At 47.2% G+C, this 26,351-nt stretch overlaps 8 protein-coding genes across 8 annotated transcripts; 4 read left to right on the top strand and 4 right to left on the bottom strand.

The window, feature by feature from the left end:
* Nucleotides 1-2,191: 2,191 nt before the first annotated feature.
* LOC127469686 (histone H2B 1/2/3/4/6) lies at nucleotides 2,192-2,989 on the bottom strand. Its single transcript, XM_051784334.1, has one exon. The coding sequence runs from the start codon at nucleotides 2,664-2,666 to the stop codon at nucleotides 2,286-2,288; it is 381 nt and encodes a 126-aa protein (XP_051640294.1). The 5' UTR covers nucleotides 2,667-2,989; the 3' UTR covers nucleotides 2,192-2,285.
* LOC127469677 (histone H2A-IV) lies at nucleotides 2,947-3,445 on the top strand. The gene has a single exon (XM_051784324.1). It carries the CDS (start codon nucleotides 3,014-3,016, stop codon nucleotides 3,401-3,403), a length of 390 nt encoding a protein of 129 aa, XP_051640284.1. The 5' UTR covers nucleotides 2,947-3,013; the 3' UTR covers nucleotides 3,404-3,445.
* A 97-nt stretch (nucleotides 3,446-3,542) lies between these two features.
* LOC127469662 (histone H1.01) lies at nucleotides 3,543-5,128 on the bottom strand. The gene has a single exon (XM_051784305.1). It carries the CDS (start codon nucleotides 5,080-5,082, stop codon nucleotides 4,423-4,425), a length of 660 nt encoding a protein of 219 aa, XP_051640265.1. The 5' UTR covers nucleotides 5,083-5,128; the 3' UTR covers nucleotides 3,543-4,422.
* An 8,398-nt stretch (nucleotides 5,129-13,526) lies between these two features.
* LOC127469696 (histone H4) lies at nucleotides 13,527-13,920 on the top strand. Its single transcript, XM_051784344.1, has one exon. The coding sequence runs from the start codon at nucleotides 13,563-13,565 to the stop codon at nucleotides 13,872-13,874; it is 312 nt and encodes a 103-aa protein (XP_051640304.1). The 5' UTR covers nucleotides 13,527-13,562; the 3' UTR covers nucleotides 13,875-13,920.
* Nucleotides 13,921-14,653: 733 nt separating this feature from the next.
* Nucleotides 14,654-15,143, bottom strand: LOC127469683 (histone H2A type 2-C). The gene has a single exon (XM_051784331.1). It carries the CDS (start codon nucleotides 15,096-15,098, stop codon nucleotides 14,709-14,711), a length of 390 nt encoding a protein of 129 aa, XP_051640291.1. The 5' UTR covers nucleotides 15,099-15,143; the 3' UTR covers nucleotides 14,654-14,708.
* An 807-nt stretch (nucleotides 15,144-15,950) lies between these two features.
* Nucleotides 15,951-19,182, bottom strand: LOC127469703 (histone H3-like). The gene is made up of 2 exons (XM_051784356.1): nucleotides 18,860-19,182; nucleotides 15,951-16,444 (listed from the first exon to the last, which is right to left on the bottom strand). Exons 1-2 carry the CDS (start codon nucleotides 19,144-19,146, stop codon nucleotides 16,003-16,005), a joined length of 729 nt encoding a protein of 242 aa, XP_051640316.1. The 5' UTR covers nucleotides 19,147-19,182; the 3' UTR covers nucleotides 15,951-16,002.
* Nucleotides 17,555-18,059, top strand: LOC127469679 (histone H2A type 2-C). Its single transcript, XM_051784326.1, has one exon. It carries the CDS (start codon nucleotides 17,611-17,613, stop codon nucleotides 17,998-18,000), a length of 390 nt encoding a protein of 129 aa, XP_051640286.1. The 5' UTR covers nucleotides 17,555-17,610; the 3' UTR covers nucleotides 18,001-18,059.
* Nucleotides 19,183-24,504: 5,322 nt separating the features above from the next.
* LOC127469658 (histone H1.03-like) lies at nucleotides 24,505-25,266 on the top strand. Its single transcript, XM_051784299.1, has one exon. The coding sequence runs from the start codon at nucleotides 24,522-24,524 to the stop codon at nucleotides 25,200-25,202; it is 681 nt and encodes a 226-aa protein (XP_051640259.1). The 5' UTR covers nucleotides 24,505-24,521; the 3' UTR covers nucleotides 25,203-25,266.
* The last annotated feature ends 1,085 nt before the right edge of the window (nucleotides 25,267-26,351 follow it).

Below are 26,351 nucleotides of genomic sequence, written 5' to 3'. Positions count from 1 at the left end.
CCCAGTGACCAGAAAATGTATTTGAAAAATGTCATCTTACTGTTGCTGTTGATGTCATCTCTGTAGAGGGGAATTAAGAATACAAACAGCACTGCTTTGAACTAAATAGGAAAGAACAGCAAAGAACATGAATGATGGAAAAATAAGCAGCCATGTGATTTCATGTTCACACCCTATATATGTATGAAAATATGTATATTCACACTATTTGCATTATTGGGTTGGAATGTTTTGAGTGTTTGAAAGTTCACATTCTCCTGAGACATGAAATCGAATTGGTTATTTTTGCTGAGCTCAAATCCTACTACTTTTACCTCTGGTGAAAAGAACAAGCACAAAAATATTCCATGTTAGTTGCTTTTTGTCAGTTCAGAGACTTTTTTCTCAGCACTGTTAGAAAATTAAGGGTTGTGTTACAATCAGATCTGATGTCAAATGCTATGTTCACATTATAGTCCCCTAATATTGCCTTATCATTGATACTGAAATTGAAAGAAACAATCATAGCAGCATTTAATTTTCTTGAGTGAAGTTTCATGGGCCTAGAAACAATTTCCCATACTGAAATAATCTATTAAAAAATCCCTGAAATTTCTATGACAGCTATGTTAATGAAGTGTGCAACCTGGACCATATAAAGACAGCAAAGGCAATATGAATGCTTATGAGCTGGGAGTCCAAAAGGCACCACCAAGCTCCTATTTTAATGTAGGCAACAGGGCTGCCTTGTGATAGCTGTATTTTGAACTAGGGTGCTTTTACATGACTGATTATAGAGAATAATAGCCAGTGTAAAATTCTTCTGGTGATTATCATCATGTTAAATATGAACATAGTTATGTGCTCATATGATATAATCCTTTACTAAAGTCCTTTTCTAGTGAGCCAGGTACCCTTATAAAAACCTAGAGATTGGAATATACTGTGGTTCATTAATCTTCTTAGGCGTTGGACACATACAGAGGTCCAGAATATGCAACCTGTGTTCCAGAGTTTGCAGCAAAGCACTTGGTGAGCAGATGTCTAAAATGCCATTTCGAGCTGCTGAAGGAGAGTATGGAGTACAGAGGATGCCAATTCCCACGGGATATCTGAAATCCAATCTGAGAAGTCCCCATAAACCTTCAAGCTGAAGTTAACTTTGATTAGGTAATAGATGTCAGATTTGAGAGACCTGGTGCCTGTCTCATTACCTGTACTACCAAACAACATGCAGTCAATACTAGGAAGGCTGAGTCCCTCTATGAATTCAGTATCTTCAGAAGTCCAGAATATATACTTGACATTCAGGATTATTCAGACCCAGCTGAAAAGTGATAATGGCTTTGATCTGTGTCTATGGTAGCATTTAATTATCCAAGAACGTGATGGAGTGATTCTAAAAACTCGTAGTTTGAGCCTGACAAGTAGCTATATGAAAAACTGATAGCTTGCAAACTCAGCCCAGTTTCTTAATATTTAAAAGTTTTAATACAATTAATGACATATAAATGCAGGAGATGTCAAATATGTATAAAAAGTATTGAACTTCACATATATTTTTTAATTGCAAAAGGAACCTCAAGCGGTCATAGGGAGAAACTAGGCAAGTTACTGTAAAATTCACATGAACTGTATAATAATTAAGACAACTGTTGAAGACAAAGATTGTAGAAAGTACTTCTGAATTGTATTAATCACTGGGTTATTGGTAACATCTTAAGATAAATGTCACTTGTTACTACTTAAATACATTTATAGTGCAGTGCACTGCGGTCCTCTTACTTCTGCTACCATAAAAACTACCAAAAGCCCCAAAGACTGAGCAGCATCAAATGGTAGATCTTACAAACAATAGCTATGCTGTACATGGATAAGAATCCATTAGTAATAATTTTGATTTTCCTGGCTAAAAAAAATGCAGAAATATTTTAGTCTTTTAATTTACAACACATATAACACAAACCCTGAGATCAGTGAGGTATTGCTCACATATAACACAATATTAAAAATTGCAAGAGAACCATAGATTAACAAAAAGTGGTATCACCTTGAGAAAAGTTAAAAATGCCTCTAGTTATAGTGATTTATTGCCCAATTAGTTTATGTTCAATAACACATTAAACTACAAACCAGCATGTTAACAGAACTAGCCATAAGTGGCATGCACAAACTCCCCAAAACTGCAAGATAAGGTTCCACACTAGGAAACTAAAGTGTTCTCAGTTGACTGTACAGCCCTTTTATTGAAAAGTTGGGTGGCTCTTAAAAGAGCCTTTGGGTTTTACAGTATTTCTAGCAGCTATTTACTTGGAGCTGGTGTACTTGGTGACAGCCTTGGTGCCCTCGGAGACGGCGTGCTTGGCCAGCTCGCCAGGCAGCAGCAGCCGCACGGCCGTCTGGATCTCCCGCGAGGTGATGGTGGAGCGCTTGTTGTAGTGCGCCAGGCGCGAGGCCTCGCCGGCGATGCGCTCGAAGATGTCGTTGACGAAGGAGTTCATGATGCCCATGGCCTTGGAGGAGATGCCCGTGTCGGGGTGCACCTGCTTGAGCACCTTGTACACGTAGATGGAGTAGCTCTCCTTGCGGCTCTTCTTGCGCTTCTTGTCGCCCTTCTTCTGCGTCTTGGTGACGGCCTTCTTGGAGCCCTTCTTGGGCGCGGGCGCGGACTTGGCCGGCTCGGGCATGGCTGCGAACGTGCGTCTGCCACAAGTCACTACAACAGCTCCACGTCCCGGGCAGAAGCGAAGTGACGTGACCGACTTTGTGCCACTTATTTATAGCCCCCTTATGCAAATGAAGCATCAGCTTTGCTCACTCTCATTGGGCAAAATAAAAGGCATCACCATTCCTCAATAGCCTGGTTTTATTGGTCAGAATTCGATTCGCCTCGTCATTGGCTGCTCAGACGAGACCTACTTCTCAGCCTATCAGCGAAGGGACGAGGTACTAAAGCGGGGCTGTAGACGGGGAGCGCCGTCTGCCCACTCGGTCCTGCAGCGAGTTGTTCCAAGCGGCGAGCGAGCCAGGGAAGATGTCCGGGCGCGGGAAGCAGGGCGGGAAGGCGCGGGCCAAGGCCAAGTCGCGCTCGTCGCGGGCCGGGCTGCAGTTCCCCGTGGGCCGCGTGCACCGCCTGCTGCGCAAGGGCAACTACGCCGAGCGGGTGGGCGCCGGCGCGCCCGTCTACCTGGCGGCCGTGCTCGAGTACCTGACGGCCGAGATCCTGGAGCTGGCGGGCAACGCGGCCCGCGACAACAAGAAGACGCGCATCATCCCCCGCCACCTGCAGCTCGCCATCCGCAACGACGAGGAGCTCAACAAGCTGCTGGGCAAGGTGACGATCGCGCAGGGCGGCGTGCTGCCCAACATCCAGGCCGTGCTGCTGCCCAAGAAGACCGACAGCCACAAGGCCAAAGCCAAGTAAACGAAAAAGAAAAGCGGCACGTTGTCTCCTCCGGAGAAAATAATCCAAAGGCTCTTTTCAGAGCCACCCACAAAATCATAAGAGAGCTCAGTTATCCATACCACAGTTATGCCAATTTATATTAATCACTCAACCCGTGTTTTGTCTTTTTCCGTATTTATTAACAGCATTTTTGGCTTGGTGATAGTAGCAACGCTTTCCAGGTTTTCGTTAACAAAGGCGTGCCAAAAGGTCCTCCCCATGCAAATTCTTCCTGGTGTGGGATATTTTCCGTTTAGTTGCTATGTCGGAGAACATGGGAACACTATTCGTTGAGAGTTCCCATCCCTCCCCCCTCTTCCGCCTTTTTCTTCTCCGAGAGTGGCTGATACAGTTCAAGAGATAACAGGCGTAATGTTCGGGGAGGGAGGGGGAAGGGGGGGCCAGCGGGCCGGGCTCTCCGCTGGCCAATCCTTGGTCAGAGCGGGCTTTTTCAATACTTCAAGCTTTCTTTCTCAGCGGGAACAAAAGGACTGGGAGAGCTCAGGGCTATTTTCGTGTCAATAAAGAAACCCTCCCCTCCTCCCCCAGATAAACAAAAGCATTTAAGGAGACACCTTAAGAAAAATAATACAATAGATTAGACATGGCTCAGTAGTAGCGTGCCTGGCAATTGCATTATTTTGTTACAAAATACATCTTTTAAAAAAACATACATCCTTTTTTTATCAAATCATTACAAAACATTGCTTAACATTGCTTCCTGGTAGTCAAACTAATTACTCGGAGAAAAAAAAAGTCTACACTTCCCTAAAGCCGCCGCGTTATACCGCGCTCGTTAACATTTCTTTCGGTAATCCTAGGGAGAAAAAAAAAAAAAAGACACAATTGACCTCTTGACGACTTACGAATTACTGGATCCCTGCTGCAGGTTATGGACGACCTCGGTGCCTCAGCTCCTTTAGGGAAAGTGTGGGTGGCTCTTAAAAGAGCCGTTGGATAACAAAATATGTAGAGCAGGACTCTTCTGGTATTATAATTTACTTCTTTTTCGGCGCTGCCTTCTTCGCCTTGGCCGCTTTGGGCTTGGCTGCCTTAGGTTTGGCTGCTTTGGGCTTCACCGTTTTTGCCTTGGCCGGGCTCTTCGCTGCCTTCTTAGGGCGGCCTGGCTTTGCGGCTTTCTTGGGGCTCTTGGCCGCTTTCTTGGCCGCCGCAGCCGCCGGCTTTTTAGCCTTCTTAGGGCTCTTTTTCACGGCCGCTGCTTTCTTGGGCTTCTTGGCGGCGCTAGCTGGCTTCTTGGCCGCCGGCTTCTTAGGCTTGGCTGCGGGCACCCTTTTCTTGGGAGCTTTTTCCTTCACTTCTCCAGGCTTCTTGTTGAGACGGAAAGAGCCGGAGGCACCGGTGCCCTTGGTCTGCACCAGGGTGCCTTTGCTGACGAGGCTCTTGAGCCCCAGCTTGATGCGGCTGTTGTTCTTCTCCACATCGTAGCCGCCGGCAGCCAGCGCCTTCTTGAGCGCGGCGAGGGAGAGCCCCTTGCGCTCCTTGGAGGCGGACACGGCCTTGGTGATGAGCTCGGTGACGCTGGGCCCCGCGGGCTTGCGGGCTTTGGAGCCGCCCGCCGCTTTCTTCGGCTTCTTGGCGGCGGCCTTGGCGCCGGGCGCGGGCGCATCGGGGGCGGCGGCGGGAGCGGTCTCGGACATCGCGGCGGCGTCCTCTGCGGAGCAGGCGAACACAATTGGGCTGGCGCGGGTCAGATGCTCGTATTTTTAGAGCGGAGCCGCGCGGTGATTGGTGCGTTGCAGAGCCCGCCCTGCTGCACGGCCGGGGAGCCCTTCGGTGTGCTCGATTTGTGTTTCTTTGGACTAACAAAAGTGTATTTTCCTCGGAATTTCTGCCACCAAATCGCCCCATTTCCCCGGTGAGGAAGGAGAAGAGCAGGTACTTGCGTTCGGGAGAGTTTCCAGCGGCAAACACGCGGTTTGAGTTAAAGGAGAGGCGATAAATCCCGTGTGCTGCTGCTGGAGAGACCTCTGAAGAGAGAAACTTTTGTTTTTCCTTGCAAATTAAAAATTTCCTTTTGACATAAATGTTACAGCAACAACTCAGTCTGATTCTTTAGAGGGTTTTCTTGGGGTCAAAGTTGAAATCTTCCGATTTAAAGCTATTTTGACAGTTTAAACTGATTTTGAAGAGGAGGAAGTAACACAAACTCTTCTTTCAGCTCTGAATATGGATTAAGAACCAGTTCCTTTGACCATGTGTTTTACCTCTTAAAACGCTAAAGTCTAGTGAAATAGTGTCTCATACAGCCTCCTATTGCACTTTTTATAGAAACATAAGCAATTTATTAATATCTGGAGATTTATGAACATACAGTTGGCTTATTTTGACGTCCTGGAATTTCAGTACAAGGGAGGCAAACTTACTCTACTGCCTTGTGTGGGGTGTTTTCTTTTTGTTTGCTTGTTTTATATGAATTTTTGTACCAATTATTAAGTAAATCAAGCTATTTACTTTTCACGTTGCATTTTAGTTTCAAGTAAATAGTCGTTTGATATCTGATGTTACAAAACTGCAGCTTTGTACAAGAAAGCAATCTCCTAAACTTCTGGTGATATTTATGGAAATTATCTTTGTTTCTCTGGTAATTTAAGATGTGCAAGGACTAGCATAGCAGTTTAGCAATTATGCTCTTCCTCCTCAGAGAATGTTATCTTGTTATGTATTTTCTCTAATAGTAGTACAATTTAAAACTATATTAGTGTTTGGATTTTTCTTACACATCTCACAGACTATGTATGCACAAAGGTTTACCTTAAGCCAATTCTGAATCCTCTTCCCACTCTAAATACAACCCACCTAATTATTCCTTGTGCATTTTACGGTAATTACTGAAATAAGGAAATACTTTCATGATAAAAACTAGAGCGCTTTGCGATAACCTGAGTTTTAACAAGGGGAGAGGTAGGCCATAGGTCGTTCATAAAGAACCAGGAAGGATTCAATCAATACTGATATCTGGTGGGAGACAGGGTAATATGCTGAACAGAACAGAGCTCTGAGGAATATTTCATTAATCTGTAACCAATTATGAAAAAAGCATATTATCATTGCCTTTTGTAGGTATTTAAGAATCACAAAGACTACACTACAGCTCAACCCTTTTGTATTAACAGATATAACACATAATGTGAATACAGTGTTTAAGTACACATTAGCAACCAAAAATTCAGATTGTATGAATAGGTAGTCTTTGGTAAGTGTAATTCTATTCCCGTCTCATGGTTTTATCTACAATGACTATTTTGTAAATACCAAAAACGTATATAAGATGAAAGATTTTAGTTTACTGTAAAATTGTGTTTCATAGAATGTGAAACTATGAATAAGTGCAATAAAGGGAAAAATTGCGACTTCCACCACATAAGAATGAAATACCAGAAAAAAAACATTGCAGGAAAAGTGCACCTGAGTTCTGTAATGCTTCAATGGGAAGATAATTTAGAGAAGAGCTAATCAAATTGTGACTTTCAAGGTCCTCTTTGCTAACACTGTGTAACATAAAATAAGGATACAAGGATTAAATAAATTGGAGTGGATGTGTATATTACAGATATACCTTTAGAAATTATCAAAATTAAAGTAAAATATATATATTTTTAAGCCTTTATCTTGTGTACGTTTGTAAATAAATGACCAAAACTTTTCATTGATTTGACTGCACAGTGTAATAAGGTAGCAACTGTTGTGAGGCTATGAGATTTAACAGTTGTCTAGAGACTTCATAGCATATAGATAGTGGAAAAGCATAGACTGTAAGTGACATATCAGCAAAATGAAAAACTGCTGTTGCTTATTCTTGTTATTTTGAACACATTTACTTCAGTAACCTCTACTGGAGGAATTGTAAATATTCCATCTCTCAATTGTGGCTTCACAGAGCTTTGATTCACATTTATCGGTGGCTGAAATGGAGGTGGCTAAAATGGTCACTGTTCCAATTTTTCTGCCTGGCTTTTCTCCCAGCAGTTGCTACCCTTTTCCCATTCTCAACAAGGACCATTAAATATATGCATATCAGTTTCTGATCTCCATCAGTTACAATCTACTATCTTAAAATAAATTGAAGTTTCAGAAATTTTATGACACAGAGAGAAGCTTGGATCTTTTTTTTTTTTTTTTTTTTAATGGTTTTGCAGAAAAGACATAAAATAACTTTAATAATGTCAAATTTCTGCTTGGAACACGTTCTTCTCTATGTGAAAGAAATACATGCAGGAACAATATTTTGGAAAGTTAAGGTGTATTTGGCAATTTTAAAAAAAGCTACTCTGCAATCTAAGCAGATAGTTCAGATAGAACAAACAGATGTACTCAAGCAAAGGAAAAATGTGGTGAAGGATTACCTAAAAGGCAGGAATAGGAGTTTCACCTCCAGCTGAGCAAATGAGAAAGGGAAATAGTCCTGATTTAGATACAGGATATTGCAGAAAAATTTCATTAAGATGACATCACATAGACTGTTACATGCAGTTTGGTTTTCCCAATAGAACTGGAGGGAAGCAGACTTCATTATTCATTAAAAGAGAAGGAAAGTAATATCAGGATCTCCAGAGATACTTTTGGGGAAAGCGCCACTGTAATGCCTGCTTCATATGAGTGAATTCAATCCTTCTCACCTCATGGGCACCCCAGCAGGACACACTATATCATAAACCTGCAAAAGATTGCAATCTGAGCCCTCTCTGCATGTTGCTTCCCTGCAGATACCCAGGTCTGTCCAGCTTTTGCATATTTAGATATTTAGACCTCTTGGCATAAGCAAGGAGACACATAAGCCACAGCCAAGGACTGGCGCTACACCTGAGAACTATCAAACATTCCCATCTCCAGTTTAGGACCTGCCAATACTTGTTCCTAAGAAAATAAGCTCTGGGGAATATTTAGATATGTTTGCAATAATGAGAGGGAGCACAGCAGTTGTTCTCAAACAATTTTGTTAGGAGGCATTAGCATGAGAGCAGCCACACAAATGTGGCTAATGGGCTGCTCTACCTAATGTAGGTGAGTGCTGTGGTCAGTCGTTCTTGGACAGCTGGAGGATGTACAGCTGTTACATCTGGGCACCATAGTCCCTCTCCTTGCTTCAAATGGCAATTTCCAGAGAGATTTAGGTGAGCACCTTTATATTATGTGCTGCACTCGGGATTACATGTTCCACAGGAAAGAGGTGTAAATGCTCCCTCAACTGTGATTACACTCCTATTACAGTGTTACACCCATGCCTTACTTGCCCTCAGTGACTTCATCCTTCATCTGAGGTACAAATGTAATGACTTGTGTGATCCAACCAGCCAGCACAGTTTAGCAACTTTTAACATGTAGCTAAGGAATTTTAAAGTGATACCTACCAAACTGAAAACTTGTTGCAGCTCAGCAAAACAGGTCTCTGCCTACTTAATACTAATGTTGCAGCTGCTACTGCTGTTAAAGCTCCTAAGTGAGCTGAGGTCACACGAGGCTTTTAAAATTCAGTGTATGGATGAGCATCTGTAGTGAACAGGACAAAATAGGGAAGGGCAATGGATGACTGTCCTTGTAGACTCAGCTTCCTGGAATGTTGAACACTCCTCCCTGTACCCTTGGTTAAGGGTTGGGGCACCTATTGAGGCCTCCTGTCTTCATTGCCATGGCATGTCATTTGGCAATTGAAAAACTATAGTCCAAAACCTGGATATGTCCATAGTTAGGAGGCACTAGGAAGGATATTCTTCCTGGGAAAGAAAAAAAAAATCAGCAAAAATGCAGGGGGCCAAAACCCTTCTGAGAACAGCTAACAAGGAAAAAAATATGGAAATATGGACCTTTCTTTACTATACTGAGTTTATAAAGTTAATGCATTTTTACTCTTCTCACGCACAGTGAAAAGGTCCTCAGTCAGTCATATGTCAAAGAATAGGATTATTTATATTTGAATGTAATTTGGTCTTCTAAAACTAACCCAAGATATTTGACAATCTGTGTTCTGGACCACCCCGGCATTGTTTGAATGTAGTCATCGGTGAGTGATTGAGGACACCTCCAGCCCTGAGACAAAGTATCCATGAAAGGTAAGCAACACGAACAGAAGCTCCATCAGCTATAGCTCCCCCAAAAAAATGTTTCCTCCTGAATCGAGAGTGCCTTGCTTTCACCAAGAAGGGGTGCCACCATGCTGTCCTTTCATAGCAGCATCTTCATCAGCACTGAATCCTGGCTGCTCAGACCAGTGAGCAGCTCTCATGGAGCTAAGCAACTCATTCTTCCTCTCCACAACACCCTAGTACTTCTGCATGCTTTCTGCCCTCCACTCTTTCCTATTTGTTTGGCAGGGCTGTCTGCGACTTCTTGTAAGAGGGACGGAGCAATGTGGCCAATCTAAATGCCTTTTCCCTCTCCAGCCAGCAATGTGTTTGCTACTATGAGGGACAAAGTGTCCTTGGACACAGAGTTCATGTATAGCTGATCTACAATTTGCCATCTCCTGGCTGTTGACCCCCCAGATACTGATGTGACATGCTTCCAGGTACATTTGCATTGGTAGGCAATCCAATTTTTTGCCACACAGGCAATGATGGTGGCTGGACTTTAGCTAACAATTAGAGCCAAAGCACTGTCACACACCATGCAAAGGCACCCTCAAATGGTGCTGCCTTGCTAGTTTTTATCAGTGGTGTAAAGGTGAAGCAGGTACTGGCTCTAGATAAGGCTGTTTGTACCAGCTTTCTAGAGAAGGAGTATTGCAAGGTGGTATTTGGGTGCCAGCTATATAAACTGGCTGTCTTCTCATGGAAGGGAACAGGAAGGTTTTGAAGAGTTGTTCACTGTGTAAGTTTGTGTTGTGCTGTAGCTTATGTTTTTACAGATCATGCTTTGGTGCTGTGCAGCCCATGGTCTGGTGCCAGAGCAGCATTATCCCAGGTTAGTATGTCATCCAGACTGTCAAGGGCACCAGAAGGACCGGCTGGTGCCTGAATTTCCCCACAATATATAAATGAGGCGAGTCACTCAGCACTCCTGCTATCAGACAGTTGTGAAGTCAGGAATCTGGCTTCACAGGCTCATGAACCTATGTGTATACAGTTTGGGCACATTCAGGAAGAATAGGTTTCGCCTATTTTGCCCACAACTTGCCTTGTATGATCTGGTCCCAGAAATGATTGTCTTCCATAAAGAATATATTAAAACTAAATTTTGGTCTTCATGACACAGGTTTTTTTTCTGCTTTGGAACTGAAAATGCAATCAAGATTTTGTTGATTTGGGTTTGAAATAAGGAAAAGAATAACAAATTTAACTTTTGTGTGCTGTTTGAGGTTTGTAGTTTGTAACGCCTTATATTTAATTATATGGTCAACCAGACTAGCACACAAGGTAAGCACTGAGCAGCCAGGAGTAGGGATCACCTAGTATCCAGCTGTATAGAGGTGGTAAGTAAAGAAAAAACAGCTGGGGTTTTGGGTTTGCTCAAACTGCAACAGGAGACACGTACAAGGAAACTTAATAGCCCAAATTACTCAAAGCTGTTGAGAAAAGGGCCTGCTGATCAACAGAGTGAACATTTGAGTAATTCTGATATTAATTGTCCAGTTCTAATGCATGTTCCTTTTAACAAACAACTTCCTGGGAGGGGGAGGAAAAGAAAAAAGAACCAAAACCTAAGGGTAGGCAAAAGTGTAATCAGTGCTTCTTTTATTAATTCTTTAGAAGAAAACAGGCCTTGACATGCTTGAGTACATGGAAAGGCTTTCACAGATTATCAGTGTCAGCCACATCAATGGATGAAGACAGGAACTTTTGTTTGCATTTGACACTAAGAAAAAAAAATAAGAAGGGTTCTTAATCCTGAAATCTATTTGGGTTTAGATTTTTTTTTTTTTTTTTTTTTTTTTTAAATTTTACAACATGTGCTTGTTGTCCTTATGTGGAGAATGATCTTAACTCTGGTTTGGTATTTTGGTGGGCTTGTTTGTTTGCTTGTTTTGGTCACCTCCTCCCTAGGGTAGCAGGGTTAGCTGGTTACGATCCTTTTTAAAGTTGAAGGATACACTAGCTCTATTGGGCTAGTGTTGGGAACACATGAGCTATAAGTCTGGGAGAGGTCAGAGGAAGAATACACAGTGTAGAACAAGTAGAACTTGTTTCTGCAGTTAGTAATATCATCAGGGATCCAGAGTGCAGAGAAATTAATGGGCAATATGAGCAGGACAGCCTTGATATTCTGCTGTCCTTTGAATTGCGTTCTGGACACATGATCATAACACTGGAAGAACTGAGTAATTCACAGGAAACTTCAGCCTGGGACAATATCCCAACTGTGACAGATGCCAGTAAATAAAGATGGTAAGAACAATATCTGTTAATCTCATCAAAATGGTCCCTTAGGTCCTAGTGATTTGTAGACCAGGGACTCACTGAGCCAGAGGGGACGTCTTTGAGTTGGGGAGCCTTGAATGGATTTTTTTCTTTGTGTTTAGCAGTTGCTTTCTCTAGGCAAAAGATCTGTCATATTTAATGCTTTAAGATTTTGCTTTGGCATTACAAATCATAAAAGGTCGAGGAATAGATACAGTGGGAGTGGTAGATGGACAAATGGGTGATGGACATGTATATTATATGTATCCCTTTCATAGAGGAGAATCTCATTAATACGTGGTGAACTGTCCTCAGCGTGTGCATGTGTTATAAAATGGTGCTGGAAAACATGCATGAAGTGGAACAAAATGGCAACCAGCAAGGAGAGTGAACTGAATTCCCTTTCCTGTAGGTAAAGAGAGAAGATAATATAAGTGAAGCAGAGTGAGTGACAAGTCATTTGAAAGAAGAGATATAAAGGAATCATGAGTTTTCAGGGCCAGGCTGTTATGCTCTTATATAAAGTATCTGAGCTGAAAGATGCTGCAGAGGAATTACTTCACCATTACACTTTTAGACCCCACTCTGATGGACCTAACCTCCTGGAGTCACTGTGACTGAGGCAGGAAAAAATGCCAGAATCAACAAGACAAATGGTTGCCATAATTCAGAGAGATCTCCCCCAGTCTTTCATCTTAAAGGGCTTTCCTCTGTGTGAAAAATCATGTGTGTATTTGGCCACGATGAACACAGGCAAATCCTCCATATTGGAATTATGCTAATTTCATGGCCCCAGTGGGCCCTTAGCTACAAAATGAAGGACTGCAAGGACAGCCAGAAGAAATGAGGTATGGATTTAAAAGTCAGGATGACTGATTTTTCAAGTCATGAAGTTATACCAAAATAATGGAGAGGAATGTTATCACTTGCAACATGCCCTTGTGAAAAGAAAACATATTGCATGAAAGAAATAGTATCCATTGATAATTGTGCCAAGCCTTTAAAAACATGTGCATGGCTGACATAGCCAGTTTTGATTAATTTTCATCCAGTAATAACAGTGACCTTGACAGAAATATAATGCTTTTTGTAAGTCACCAGGATGTCCGGGATTTATTATGAAGAAACACTAGAGATACAGGATAGACAATAAAGGATCTTCTCCAGGTCTGTGTTGAAGAAGCCCTATATGGATTCTCCAGTCATGTAATACTCTGAGTCAGGCACAGCCAGCTTCTAGAAAAACACACATTTCTTTCTGGTCTGAGGTGAAGATAAAGGCATGATTACCCTTATGCTTCACAGCATATAAGCCACCTACTACCAGAACGACATGAAGCTGACCTGACAATTCTTATATCAGATGGTTCCCAGTACATCGAGTCCTTCCTATCCGACCTCAGAACTACGGAGACATTCAGAGTGATCCTAACAACGGTAGCCTAAAGGCCACTAGTTCTCTCTGCAGTGCCATTGTCACACAGTCAGAAAAAAAACACGGTTTGTGCATCCCCACCACACCCTAAGGGGAAGATGCGGGGAAAAGCGGTTCAGTGGGCTGAGGGGGCTGGGGGCCTCGGAGCGAGGCGAGGGCAGAGGGGGAGGCGGGGATTGCGGCGGAGAAGCCGCCGGGGACCCGGGGCGGCGGCCGAGAGCAGCAGAGGGGGCGGAGGCGCAGGCCCGGCCCCCGCCCGCCGCGCCCGCCCCTGCTCCCAACCAGGTCGGCTCCCAGCGCATAAAGGGCGCCGCGCGGGCGGCGGCGGCTGAGAGCGGTTAGAGGCGGCAGCATGTCTGGCAGAGGCAAAGGCGGGAAGGGGCTCGGCAAGGGCGGCGCCAAGCGCCACCGCAAGGTGCTGCGCGACAACATCCAGGGCATCACCAAGCCGGCCATCCGCCGTCTGGCTCGGCGCGGCGGCGTCAAGCGCATCTCGGGGCTCATCTACGAGGAGACGCGCGGCGTGCTCAAGGTCTTCCTGGAGAACGTGATTCGCGACGCCGTCACCTATACCGAGCACGCCAAGAGGAAGACGGTCACGGCCATGGACGTGGTCTACGCCCTTAAGCGCCAGGGACGCACCCTCTACGGCTTCGGCGGCTAAACCGAACCTTTTGTTCCCGGATCACCTCGAGAAACCGAACCCAAAGGCTCTTTTAAGAGCCACCCACTTTCTCTTTCAGAAGAGCTGTGTTGCTTGGCTGTATTTGTGTTTGCTCCTGCTTTCTTTTCAGGAAGTCTCCTTTTCATGCTCCCGCTCTCCGCCTCGCCAACCCCCAACCCCATTTTTCATGTCGGGCTGCAGCTTCTAAGCGGCTTAAGAAAAACGCCAAAACCCCGGTTAAGGCAATAACATCCTCCCCCAAGAAAATAATCCTTTGTTTCCTCGTGACCAGCGTGTTTGACGGACACGGCAGGGGTTGTGAAGCAGGCGCTTGATCACTTTTCAGCGGGCGGCGCTGCCGGCAGCCCTAGCCCAGACGCCCAGACCCATGTCCAGCGCCGATCGGGTTAAGCGCCCGCGCCATTTCCAAAAGCCCGCGCGGACGCCGATTGGCTCCGTCCGCCACCTTCCTTGCTCGGCAGAGCCCGCGCTCCGATCCCGGGACGCTCGTCCCAGCAAAGCGCACCCGCCCCGCAGCCCCGGGAAAGTGACAAGGGAGCTCTCGCCGGCGGTGGCTCACGACCACAGCGGAGACCGCCCGGCCGCGACTGAGCTCTCCGGCAGAACCAGCCCGCGCCGGGCTCTACGAAAGGGACACGTCCCAACCCACCCGCCACGCACGCACCCAAAACCACACATAAAAGACTAAGCGCTCCCTTCAGCCCCCCCGGATGCACGATCCGCAGCGTCTCAAGCTCTTTCTCGAGGCTGTGGGTGGCTCTGAAAAGAGCCTTTGGGTTCGCTTCTGGGCTCGGGACGCTTTCGCCGCCTGCTTTACTTGCTCTTGGCTTTGTGGCTTTCAGTCTTCTTGGGCAGCAGCACGGCCTGGATGTTGGGCAGCACGCCGCCCTGCGCGATCGTCACCTTGCCCAGCAGCTTGTTGAGCTCCTCGTCGTTGCGGATGGCGAGCTGCAGGTGGCGGGGGATGATGCGCGTCTTCTTGTTGTCGCGGGCCGCGTTGCCCGCCAGCTCCAGGATCTCGGCCGTCAGGTACTCGAGCACGGCCGCCAGGTAGACGGGCGCGCCGGCGCCCACCCGCTCGGCGTAGTTGCCCTTGCGCAGCAGGCGGTGCACGCGGCCCACGGGGAACTGCAGCCCGGCCCGCGACGAGCGCGACTTGGCCTTGGCCCGCGCCTTCCCGCCCTGCTTCCCGCGCCCGGACATCTTCCCTGGCTCGCTCCGCGACAAACTCTCACCCTACGCTACACCAGCAGGTGAGTGACGACCGCCCTCAGCCCGCCGCTCTTATATCCCCTCCCTCCGCGCCGCCACCGCCTCCCGATAGGTCGCGGCGCCCGCCGGGGAACGCGCAGCCCAATGGCGGAGCGAATCTCGTTCTGACCAATCGCGGCGGGCGCAGCGCCCAAAGGCTCCGCCCGCGCTCTCCACGCGGCCAATGACGAGGCGGCACGAGCGGGACTCAGCGCGCGCGGCCCCGCCCGCCCTGAACGGTCACTCCCGCTCCCCCCCCTCCGCCGCCGCCGCCGGGCCCCGGGAGGGTTCGTTCTCCCTCGCTTTTCTTTGCTTTAGTCTTTGAAAGCCGCCGGCATGCAGAGGCCGGGTTGCGAGGGCGGAGTTGCAGAAACAGAGGGGAAGAGAGAGACGCCCTGCCTGTGTCAGCGAGCGGGAGAAATTAGGGGAGTCAGGATAGGCGGTACACTCTTGCACTCCGGGCATTTTCCCCGCTGGAGGATTGCTCCCCTTTTTAGCACCGCGGCACCCCTAAGTTTTCCGCTCTTTCAAAACTTCGGACTTTCTGAAATTGCAACAACACAGCGCTTCACTCCCGTCTATACCCCTAACTTTAAATGAACAAAGGATAATACTTCAACAAGGTCTCCCCGCTCTTTTAATGACGTTACGTAATTTTCCTCACTGTTGCGCGGTTTTCTTTTTGATATTTCGATAAGGTTGGCAGGAATACTTTGAACTCTACTATAATTAGTGGAAACACCCTCAGCTTATCGCAGTGTCACAGCCCTTTTTATTGTGCATGTAGTGGCTCTTAAAAGAGCCTTTGTGTTGGTTAGAATATTTTTTAAAACTAACAGTATTGTTCTGTAGAGTCTTAAGCGCGCTCTCCGCGGATGCGTCGGGCGAGCTGGATGTCCTTGGGCATGATGGTGACGCGCTTGGCGTGGATGGCGCAGAGGTTGGTGTCCTCGAAGAGCCCCACCAGGTAAGCCTCGCTGGCCTCCTGCAGCGCCATGACGGCCGAGCTCTGGAAGCGCAGGTCGGTCTTGAAGTCCTGCGCGATCTCGCGCACGAGGCGCTGGAAGGGCAGCTTGCGGATGAGCAGCTCGGTGGACTTCTGGTAGCGGCGGATCTCGCGCAGCGCCACCGTGCCGGGCCGGTAGCGGTGCGGCTTCTTGACGCCGCCCGTGGCCGGCGCGCTCTTGCGGGCCGCCTTGGTGGCCAGCTGCTTGCGGGGCGCCTTGCCGCCCGTCGACTTCCGCGCCGTCTGCTTCGTGCGCGCCATAGCTGCCAAACGAACGCTGAGAGGTGCCCGCAGCAGCACTACCACCCCGCATCTCTTCGCGGGCTATATATAGCACTCGTGCCTTCTCTGATAGGCAGACGGGTACGTGCTGAGTTTCATTGGTGGATTCAAAGTTTAAAACTCCCGCCATTGGCAGATACCGCCTACTCTTCTGCGTCTTTGTTCTTGCTGGATATTTTATGTTCTTAAAAATAAAATCACAATTTTAACATCGTATAATGCTTTGATTGGCAGAAACTAGAAGACTTAGTTTTATTATTAACTCACAGAATTTCTTGTAACTATGAAGCCACACAATATCTGGATTTTTTGTGTAAGTTAATAATTTGCACTTCCTTTATTAAACCACTTTTACTTCCTGTAAGTGTGAAATTTTCGATTTAATTTTAATGGATGTATTTCTGCAGAGCTACCAAGGACAACAAGCTGTTGAAATTTTTATTTTGATATGTTCTGTGTGTTTCTGTAATATTTTAACACAAAAGAGAGGGATGGCTGCTGCAAACCTGTATTTTTAAGAATAAATACAAAAGATTTTAAAAAACATATATTTATTTTTAAAACTTGAAAAATATTCAGATCTCTTAGCTCTTAGTATATTATTGATACTTTAACTCATCAGCTCTATATGGAATTCTGGACCAGAAGAGAAGTCTAGGATTCAAAGGCCGTGAGTAAACTTTTAGATTTTGAGTGCAGAGTCAATGTTCAGCTACTCTCCCTCACAAGCTGGGAAGGGGGTCCCGACAGCGGCTGCTACCTTTCCGTTCTCCCTGTAACCCCCCAGCACCTTTTTTGCACCACTCACTGACACAGCAAAGAAAAGCGAGGGAGAACGAACCCTCCCGGGGCCCGGCGGCGGCGGCGGAGGGGGGGGAGCGGGAGTGACCGTTCAGGGCGGGCGGGGCCGCGCGCGCTGAGTCCCGCTCGTGCCGCCTCGTCATTGGCCGCGTGGAGAGCGCGGGCGGAGCCTTTGGGCGCTGCGCCCGCCGCGATTGGTCAGAACGAGATTCGCTCCGCCATTGGGCTGCGCGTTCCCCGGCGGGCGCCGCGACCTATCGGGAGGCGGTGGCGGCGCGGAGGGAGGGGATATAAGAGCGGCGGGCTGAGGGCGGTCGTCACTCACCTGCTGGTGTAGCGTAGGGTGAGAGTTTGTCGCGGAGCGAGCCAGGGAAGATGTCCGGGCGCGGGAAGCAGGGCGGGAAGGCGCGGGCCAAGGCCAAGTCGCGCTCGTCGCGGGCCGGGCTGCAGTTCCCCGTGGGCCGCGTGCACCGCCTGCTGCGCAAGGGCAACTACGCCGAGCGGGTGGGCGCCGGCGCGCCCGTCTACCTGGCGGCCGTGCTCGAGTACCTGACGGCCGAGATCCTGGAGCTGGCGGGCAACGCGGCCCGCGACAACAAGAAGACGCGCATCATCCCCCGCCACCTGCAGCTCGCCATCCGCAACGACGAGGAGCTCAACAAGCTGCTGGGCAAGGTGACGATCGCGCAGGGCGGCGTGCTGCCCAACATCCAGGCCGTGCTGCTGCCCAAGAAGACTGAAAGCCACAAAGCCAAGAGCAAGTAAAGCAGGCGGCGAAAGCGTCCCGAGCCCAGAAGCGAACCCAAAGGCTCTTTTCAGAGCCACCCACAGCCTCGAGAAAGAGCTTGAGACGCTGCGGATCGTGCATCCGGGGGGGCTGAAGGGAGCGCTTAGTCTTTTATGTGTGGTTTTGGGTGCGTGCGTGGCGGGTGGGTTGGGACGTGTCCCTTTCGTAGAGCCCGGCGCGGGCTGGTTCTGCCGGAGAGCTCAGTCGCGGCCGGGCGGTCTCCGCTGTGGTCGTGAGCCACCGCCGGCGAGAGCTCCCTTGTCACTTTCCCGGGGCTGCGGGGCGGGTGCGCTTTGCTGGGACGAGCGTCCCGGGATCGGAGCGCGGGCTCTGCCGAGCAAGGAAGGTGGCGGACGGAGCCAATCGGCGTCCGCGCGGGCTTTTGGAAATGGCGCGGGCGCTTAACCCGATCGGCGCTGGACATGGGTCTGGGCGTCTGGGCTAGGGCTGCCGGCAGCGCCGCCCGCTGAAAAGTGATCAAGCGCCTGCTTCACAACCCCTGCCGTGTCCGTCAAACACGCTGGTCACGAGGAAACAAAGGATTATTTTCTTGGGGGAGGATGTTATTGCCTTAACCGGGGTTTTGGCGTTTTTCTTAAGCCGCTTAGAAGCTGCAGCCCGACATGAAAAATGGGGTTGGGGGTTGGCGAGGCGGAGAGCGGGAGCATGAAAAGGAGACTTCCTGAAAAGAAAGCAGGAGCAAACACAAATACAGCCAAGCAACACAGCTCTTCTGAAAGAGAAAGTGGGTGGCTCTTAAAAGAGCCTTTGGGTTCGGTTTCTCGAGGTGATCCGGGAACAAAAGGTTCGGTTTAGCCGCCGAAGCCGTAGAGGGTGCGTCCCTGGCGCTTAAGGGCGTAGACCACGTCCATGGCCGTGACCGTCTTCCTCTTGGCGTGCTCGGTATAGGTGACGGCGTCGCGAATCACGTTCTCCAGGAAGACCTTGAGCACGCCGCGCGTCTCCTCGTAGATGAGCCCCGAGATGCGCTTGACGCCGCCGCGCCGAGCCAGACGGCGGATGGCCGGCTTGGTGATGCCCTGGATGTTGTCGCGCAGCACCTTGCGGTGGCGCTTGGCGCCGCCCTTGCCGAGCCCCTTCCCGCCTTTGCCTCTGCCAGACATGCTGCCGCCTCTAACCGCTCTCAGCCGCCGCCGCCCGCGCGGCGCCCTTTATGCGCTGGGAGCCGACCTGGTTGGGAGCAGGGGCGGGCGCGGCGGGCGGGGGCCGGGCCTGCGCCTCCGCCCCCTCTGCTGCTCTCGGCCGCCGCCCCGGGTCCCCGGCGGCTTCTCCGCCGCAATCCCCGCCTCCCCCTCTGCCCTCGCCTCGCTCCGAGGCCCCCAGCCCCCTCAGCCCACTGAACCGCTTTTCCCCGCATCTTCCCCTTAGGACACATCAACGGCCCGTAGACCTTTCTATGATATTCTGAGCGCGCTTCCCCTGACGAGTCGATCTAGACTGGGCCTGACCAGTCTCAGGTGCCGTAGAGTGTTGCGGCCTAGTGCGGCCGTGCACCGGGATTCCGCCAGTCTTGCGGGGGGTCCCCCGGATCTTTCCAGCTGGTTTACGCAGCCCTATCCCGGTGCAGTGTTGGGGGGAAGTGTTCCGAGTCACTTGCCTTGACTCCACGTTTCTTACCCTCTCCTGCCACCTTCTGGGCGTTATATAATTTTCTTTAAACATTTTTAAACTGGGTTTTCTACGAGATGACTTAAGTGTTAGGAGCATATATTTGTCTTGCAATTGATGTTGGTCTTTCAGTCTTGCAATGAATATGTTCCACTTTGCTGTGTTGCTTTACCTGCAGCACAACATATCTGTTTTTCGCATGTCAGGTTTTTTTTATAAATAGCCTATCTTTTGCTGGTACTGATTATTTCCAACAATAGGTGCAGATCTTATGATTTGGTTTCATTTTATTTTCCTTTGTGAGGAGCACTAAATCACTGAACTCATTCTCTAGTTCTTCTGCTGCTGCTTACTGTATACTGGGAACTTATATGGTAATACTTTAAAAACAAACTTAACCAGCTACAGAATATAATTGTCAGAAACAGTGTGCCCACTTTATTATTCTTTCTCCCTTTTGCCTTTTTTGGATATCAATTTGGGGCCTACGTAGGCTCTGGAACCATTTTAAGTAGCATTGCATGTGAAAATATATATATATATAGCCTAGAAGACAATGAATAACTGTTAACAATTTATAAAACCACTAGCTAACTATAGCAAATAGGGTATTAATTATTGGTTAAAAATTCTGAAAGCATATCTTATAATTTTTCTTAATTGTTTTACCTGTTTGTTTAGGTTATCTTCATTTATATTTTTTGCAATTTTCTTCTCAGCTTCTTTCCTTCATAAATTATCAGCGTGGAGACCATTGTCTGTGCATTTATCTGGTTGGTTTCTTCAGTGCGGTTTGTTTGATGGGTTGTTTTGGTCTCTGCTTGTTGGTGTTTTGGGGGTTTTGGGGGGCTTTTTTTTGTTGTTTTTTCAGAAAATCTGCATGAAAATAATTTTATATGCTGATGAAGTTCCGATTTGTATGTTACGAACACTAAGTTGACCTCTTTATGTTTCATCAGTGAGGATTACTGCTGAACATACGAAATGTGAGCATAGCAGCTGCAAACTGCATTTCAAATTCCCCCCATCTGCAGCAAACAGCAGAAATCAGTATGAAGTGGCTGCCCTGGGCTTTGTTGCCGTGTATGCCTCTAAACCCTCAGAGCTTGGACTGTTACATAGTAACAGGAATTCTGCTAACTGCTATCAATGGAGTTTGAGAACTTTATGAACTGATTTTGCCATATGGAGGAAAAGTAAAAAAATTCCACGTGGGTTAGGAATTTTGCAAACATTTTTTACTTTCCTCACTACACTATACCAGAATGTTATCTGCTTGTGCCATATCTGGAGTTTCTAAAGGGCAATAACTGTGAGTTGCTTGTGGACAAGAAGGCCTCATTCCCATCCTACCCTTACAATTCAGGAAGGAGCTCTAATATGGTTGTTACAAAACCACTGTAGGTCACATTCTTCTTCCATCAGCTTTGGGAATCTGTGACCTGGAAAATGATTCTTTCTCACCCATACTTATTAGTAGATCTATACTGTTGACTAAGCATAAAACGACCCTTCTTATCATTCTCATCCTTTTGCCAGCTCCAAAAGCAGCTTTTAGGTCTCATGCTGTGTCAGAAACTGCTATTACTCCACCCGACAAAAAGAAAAATTAAAAGATACAATCCATTTGAGCTTCTTCAAGCTGAGCAGCAGGGCTTCTATCTTCCCAAGAGTGTTAGTGGACAAAGGCTGGAAGACAGAGAAATAGTTTTCATTTGTATTTGAATGGTGTTTCTGTGATTTCAACACTGATCTATTTCCTGACAATGAGGCATATTTTTTGCATGAGAAAAAAAGAAATAAAATTGATATGTCTTTCAAATGCGGAATACAGACTTTTTGAACATTTTGTGGTGCATAACCCACGATGAACCTTGCCCTATATGTAGAAATTGTAAGACAAATAGAATAAGCTTGCCCTACAACCAAGCCAAAAGCCTCACCCTTGTGGAAACCACAACTCCTGGTGAAGAAATTAGCTGTTATTCATTTACACATGGGATATTGAAAATACTGAATCAACATTTATTATAGGACATTTTGACTTTAATTAGTCATTCAGGAAAATAAATGTCAGTAGCCACAGAGGAAAGCAATGGGAGCCTGTGACTCTTTTAAGCAGAAAGAATCAGTGATTCATGATTTACGGAACAGTAGGACACCTGTGCTTGGCATCAGCTTTGAGATTTTTTATTAAAACACAGGAAAACAATCATTTGGTACTACCTACCCCATTCCTCTTTGGAATAGGAGCAAGGGGAAATGTTTGGTTTCTGTAAACAATCTGCATAAATTTGAATTCATCTAGAGCAGGTGTGGGATTTTAATGCACATTTTCCTGTCAACGGCTCCTTTTTTAATTTTTTTTTCTATTCACCTCTAAAAAACCCTCTGGGTAGAATCTCTGCAAAAGCCTGTGCTAGTCCATAAACATGCTTATTTCCTGGAAGGAAAGTCACAACATTTAAAAAAAATATTTCAGTATTACTACTGACACTTACTGATTCAGAAAATGAAGGGAAGGTGAATGGAGTGATGATACCCAAATACAACTTCTACCTGAAGAAACAGGAGAATATCAAAGTCTGGAGAAGCCTTCCTGCTATACCTGTGTTAATTGCACCAAGTTGTTAATTTGAGCACTTGCTCTCTGTTTTGGGTTATATTTTATAGTGGCTGCAAAATAAAATTTTATTCTACAATGGCTGAGAAATAAAAACCTACTTACTGGATTAAAATACAAATATTTGGATGATTCTAGGATATTATGTTTGAACATCCAAAAGTAAAATACATCTGAATAAAAAAGCCAGGGAGGTAAATTATCTCTGAGTTGCATCAACGCTCAAGTCTGCCCTTCCTGTGCTCTGGTTTTATGCCCATCTTTGGTTTTGGCCTGCACTGTAGAGGAGATCATAATGACTTTTTACCTATATGCATCCACAGCCTGATACTACCAATCTGTCCTTTCTTGGTCGCAAATCTCTCACACATGGTGGGTAGGGATTATCTCCAATGTTCAGTAATATATCTTACATGAAGCAATGATGAGCTTGAGACACCAGCATCAGATCACTAAACACTTCAGTTTCTAAGTGAGTCAACAAAATATCGTGACAATGAAAGCCAAGAAAAAAGTTGATGTTCTGTTTATATTTCCAGGAATCTTGGAATCCGTTTCTGTCTGAAGGAATTAGGGAAAAATAAAAAGATTACTATGAGTCTCTCAAAGTTTGATAAGGATTACAGTACTCCTTGTACAAGTCCAGAGAATTCACAAAAAGCTGCAATTAAATATGAATAACTTGATACAAACAAACTACTTATATAAAGATATCAAAGAATTACAAAATATTAGCCCCAGTGCCTCTGGGAGGCGTTGAACTCTCTATTCTTTGTGCCTATGGGATTACTACTGCTAGTTCAGAAAAAAATATTTTCCTCATTGTCAGCATTCTGATACAGCAATCAGTAATGTCACTGAGGACCTTAATCCTCCCCCATTATACATAATAAACATCAGATTAAATGGGCATTAAACACAATTTCCCATTTCTGTGTTTAATAAATAATCACAGTCCTGCAGTACACTTTGTAGTTTTGTCATGATCGTTATCACAGCCACATAATCCAAAACACATATTTACCTTTGTTTTATAGGTTTTATAGATTACTGAAAGAGACCTCACTAAGGTGTATTTTTTTCAATATTTACCTTTGAACAAAGGTTTGAAAAAAACCCTGGTATTCCAAATTACTGGTACTTGATCTAACTGTAGCCCTTTAGATTTTTCAATTAAACACGGGTAATTAGAAAAGAATATGACAGTTCACAAAGGCTCAAGTTACTGTGTTTTTTTATTTTCACAGTCCCAGATAGCGGGAACTCTATTACCTACATTTCATTCGCCCTTTTACATTTACTTTTCACCCTGAATATATTTGTTCACACATTTTTGGGAGCTGATGGTAGCCCGGACATCTAATGTATGAAACACGATACTATTGCAGGCAGACTGTTAAATGGTATTTAAAAGAAAGCAGCATGGCCTTGCAAACGAAGCAAAGAAGTGATATACTGCAATTGCAACCATCATGACTCCTGAATTTAACAAAGGAATGCGACTTCATTAAGATTACATTGAAAGTGCAATGACAGAAACACCAGTCTTCAGAGGGGGCACGTCGGAGATTTGTTCCAGTGAAATACCGAAGCAGAAGGAAAATAACATCGACTTTCACACATGCAGCTAAAGCACAAACGCCTCCCCACAGGACGTTAGCTGAGACACCGGGATTGCTGGAGGGACACTGAGAGGGATGATTTCGGAGGGAAGCGGCTCAGCCGAGGGAGTCAGCTCTGCATCCGCGCCTGGGACCATGGGGCGAAACTGTGTTACTTCCTCGGCTTTAATATCAATTTACTGTGAGACCAACCGTCCAAACCACCTTGGTTTTGACCTGCTCTGTAGGGAACCTTCTAAAGAACAAGATTTCATGCCAGTTGTGCCCATTTAGCCCATGGTATAATTTTAATTTAAAATAAAACCAGAAGGTTTCTCTCTGCCGAGGTCTCTGCGGCTTCACGCTGCTAAGTTTCAGCGGTCGCGTTTCCCTCATTTCTACTCCTTCCAATGGGAAACTCCATTAGCTTGTAGGACAGACTCCCTCCTCTCCTCTCGGGCAGAAACGGGGTGCATCGGCAGCAAATTTCGTGAGGAAAAAGTCCTTTTTGGACCGGGAAAAAACACAACGGGTGCGGCGGCGGGCGGTGGAGCAGCGCGCGGCGCACCAATCAGCGCGCGCGGCGCTGCTATAAAAGGGGCAGCGGCGCCGCCGCTTCCATTGTTCGCTCGGATCCCGCCGAAGCATGGCTGAGACCGCTCCCGTCGCTGCGCCCGATGTCGCCGCCGCCACCCCGGCTCCGGCTAAGGCTCCTGCCTCCAAGAAGCCGAAGAAAGTGGCAGCCGGCTCCAAAGCCCGCAAGCCCGCGGGGCCCAGCGTCACCGAGCTCATCACCAAGGCCGTGTCCGCCTCCAAGGAGCGCAAGGGGCTCTCCCTCGCCGCGCTCAAGAAGGCGCTGGCTGCCGGCGGCTACGATGTGGAGAAAAGTAACAGCCGTATCAAGCTGGGAATCAAGAGCCTCGTTAGCAAAGGCGTTCTGGTGCAGACCAAGGGCACTGGCGCCTCTGGCTCTTTTCGCCTTAGCAAGAAACCTGGAGAAGTGAAGGAAAAGGCTCCTAAAAAGAAAGCAACCGCAGCTAAGCCTAAGAAGCCAGCGACTAAGAAGCCTGCCAGCGCCGCCAAGAAGCCCAAGAAGGCAGCGACAGCGAAGAAGAGCCCCAAGAAAGCCAAGAAGCCGGCGGCCAGCGTGGCTAAGAAAGCAGCCAAGAGCCCCAAAAAGGCGACAAAGGCTGCTAAGCCTAAAAAAGTGGCGGCAGTAGCGAAGAGTCCTGCTAAGGCAAAAGCGGTGAAGCCAAAGGCAGCAAAGCCGAAGGCAGCCAAGCCAAAAGCAGCGAAAGTAAAGAAGGCAGCACCCAAGAAAAAATAAATGGTTTGGAAAAAATCCTGTCTGCCTTGCAGATAAACCCAACGGCTCTTTTAAGAGCCACCCAAGTTTTCACAAAAGGAGCTGAAACTTCTTTTTTACATCTCGGGGTGGGGTGGGTGGGTGTGTGCGCGCGCGCGCGTACAATTTTAACCTTTTTTTCTCCGCTCCTCTCGCTTACTTTTAGGTGGACTCGGTAATAAATTTCCGCGCTCTTGTTTTTTACAGGTGCTGGGCAGCACCGCAGCACAGCTGATTTCAAGAAAGTCCGCTGGCGTTGGTGCAAATACCATCCCGTTATCCGCAAGGAATAGGTGCGAGCCCGGAGTCCCCGTTCGTAGTTAAACAGCGCTCAGGGTGTCCCGGCTCTTGGGAGCAGGGCTGGCAGTGTAGTTTCTCCTATCAGTCTGGAGACGGGAGAGCCGCGTTCGGAAGCACCTCCCTCCGTCCCCGGAGACCGACAGATTTCGAAAAGCCCGCGCTGCGTAAAGATTGGCCGCCCCGCTCTTGGGCTTTTCTACTGCCCAGCAGTTTTCAGGTTAAAAAGGCGCTTCACCTTTTATAAGTTCACTCGGAAGAGGCTTAAGAACTTCCTGGTACGTTTCTTCCCTTCCTCCCTTCCTCCTCGCCTCCCGCTCCCCCACTCCTCCCCCCGGCTTTTCCACTTCCAGTCTAGTTTTCCTCCTTTGGAAACTGTAGGGCGAGGGGGATCTGGGATGCGCGGAGGTTTCGAGCTACCTTGATGCTGCCCGCAGGTCCTCCGCTTCGGTGCTGAAACTCCTGCGCCTTGGCGCTGCCGGGCTCGGCTCTTAGCTGGGTGTTCGTTTCGTCAGTGGAGGCGCTCGGAGACGGCGTTGGGCGTGGTAGGAACCCGCGGGGGTCGGAGCCTCCCTCGTGTCTCCCCCTAACCCTGAAACGGCCTCGTTTCCCGGATGAATCTGTTTTCCTAAATATGGGTTCTTTCAGCTGGCGTGCAAGCCATATACAGAGTCAAAATATTTGATTTTATATCATATCAATGCAGAGATGGGTTCTAGGTGGAATATCCACAAGGCTAGTACGCTTTCAGTATGCCAGGTTTTCATTTTTATGGAATTCGAACAATAAAAAGCTGGTATTTTCTGTATACGTAACAACCTACAGATGTAGTCA

This window comes from Manacus candei, unplaced genomic scaffold (assembly GCF_025592945.1).
Source record: "Manacus candei isolate 608988 ecotype Guabito, Panama unplaced genomic scaffold, ASM2559294v1 h1tg000018l, whole genome shotgun sequence".
NCBI classification, from domain to species: Eukaryota; Metazoa; Chordata; class Aves; order Passeriformes; family Pipridae; genus Manacus; species Manacus candei.
Note: the sequence above shows the minus strand (reverse complement) of the source record. Positions and strands in the feature narration are given on the sequence as shown.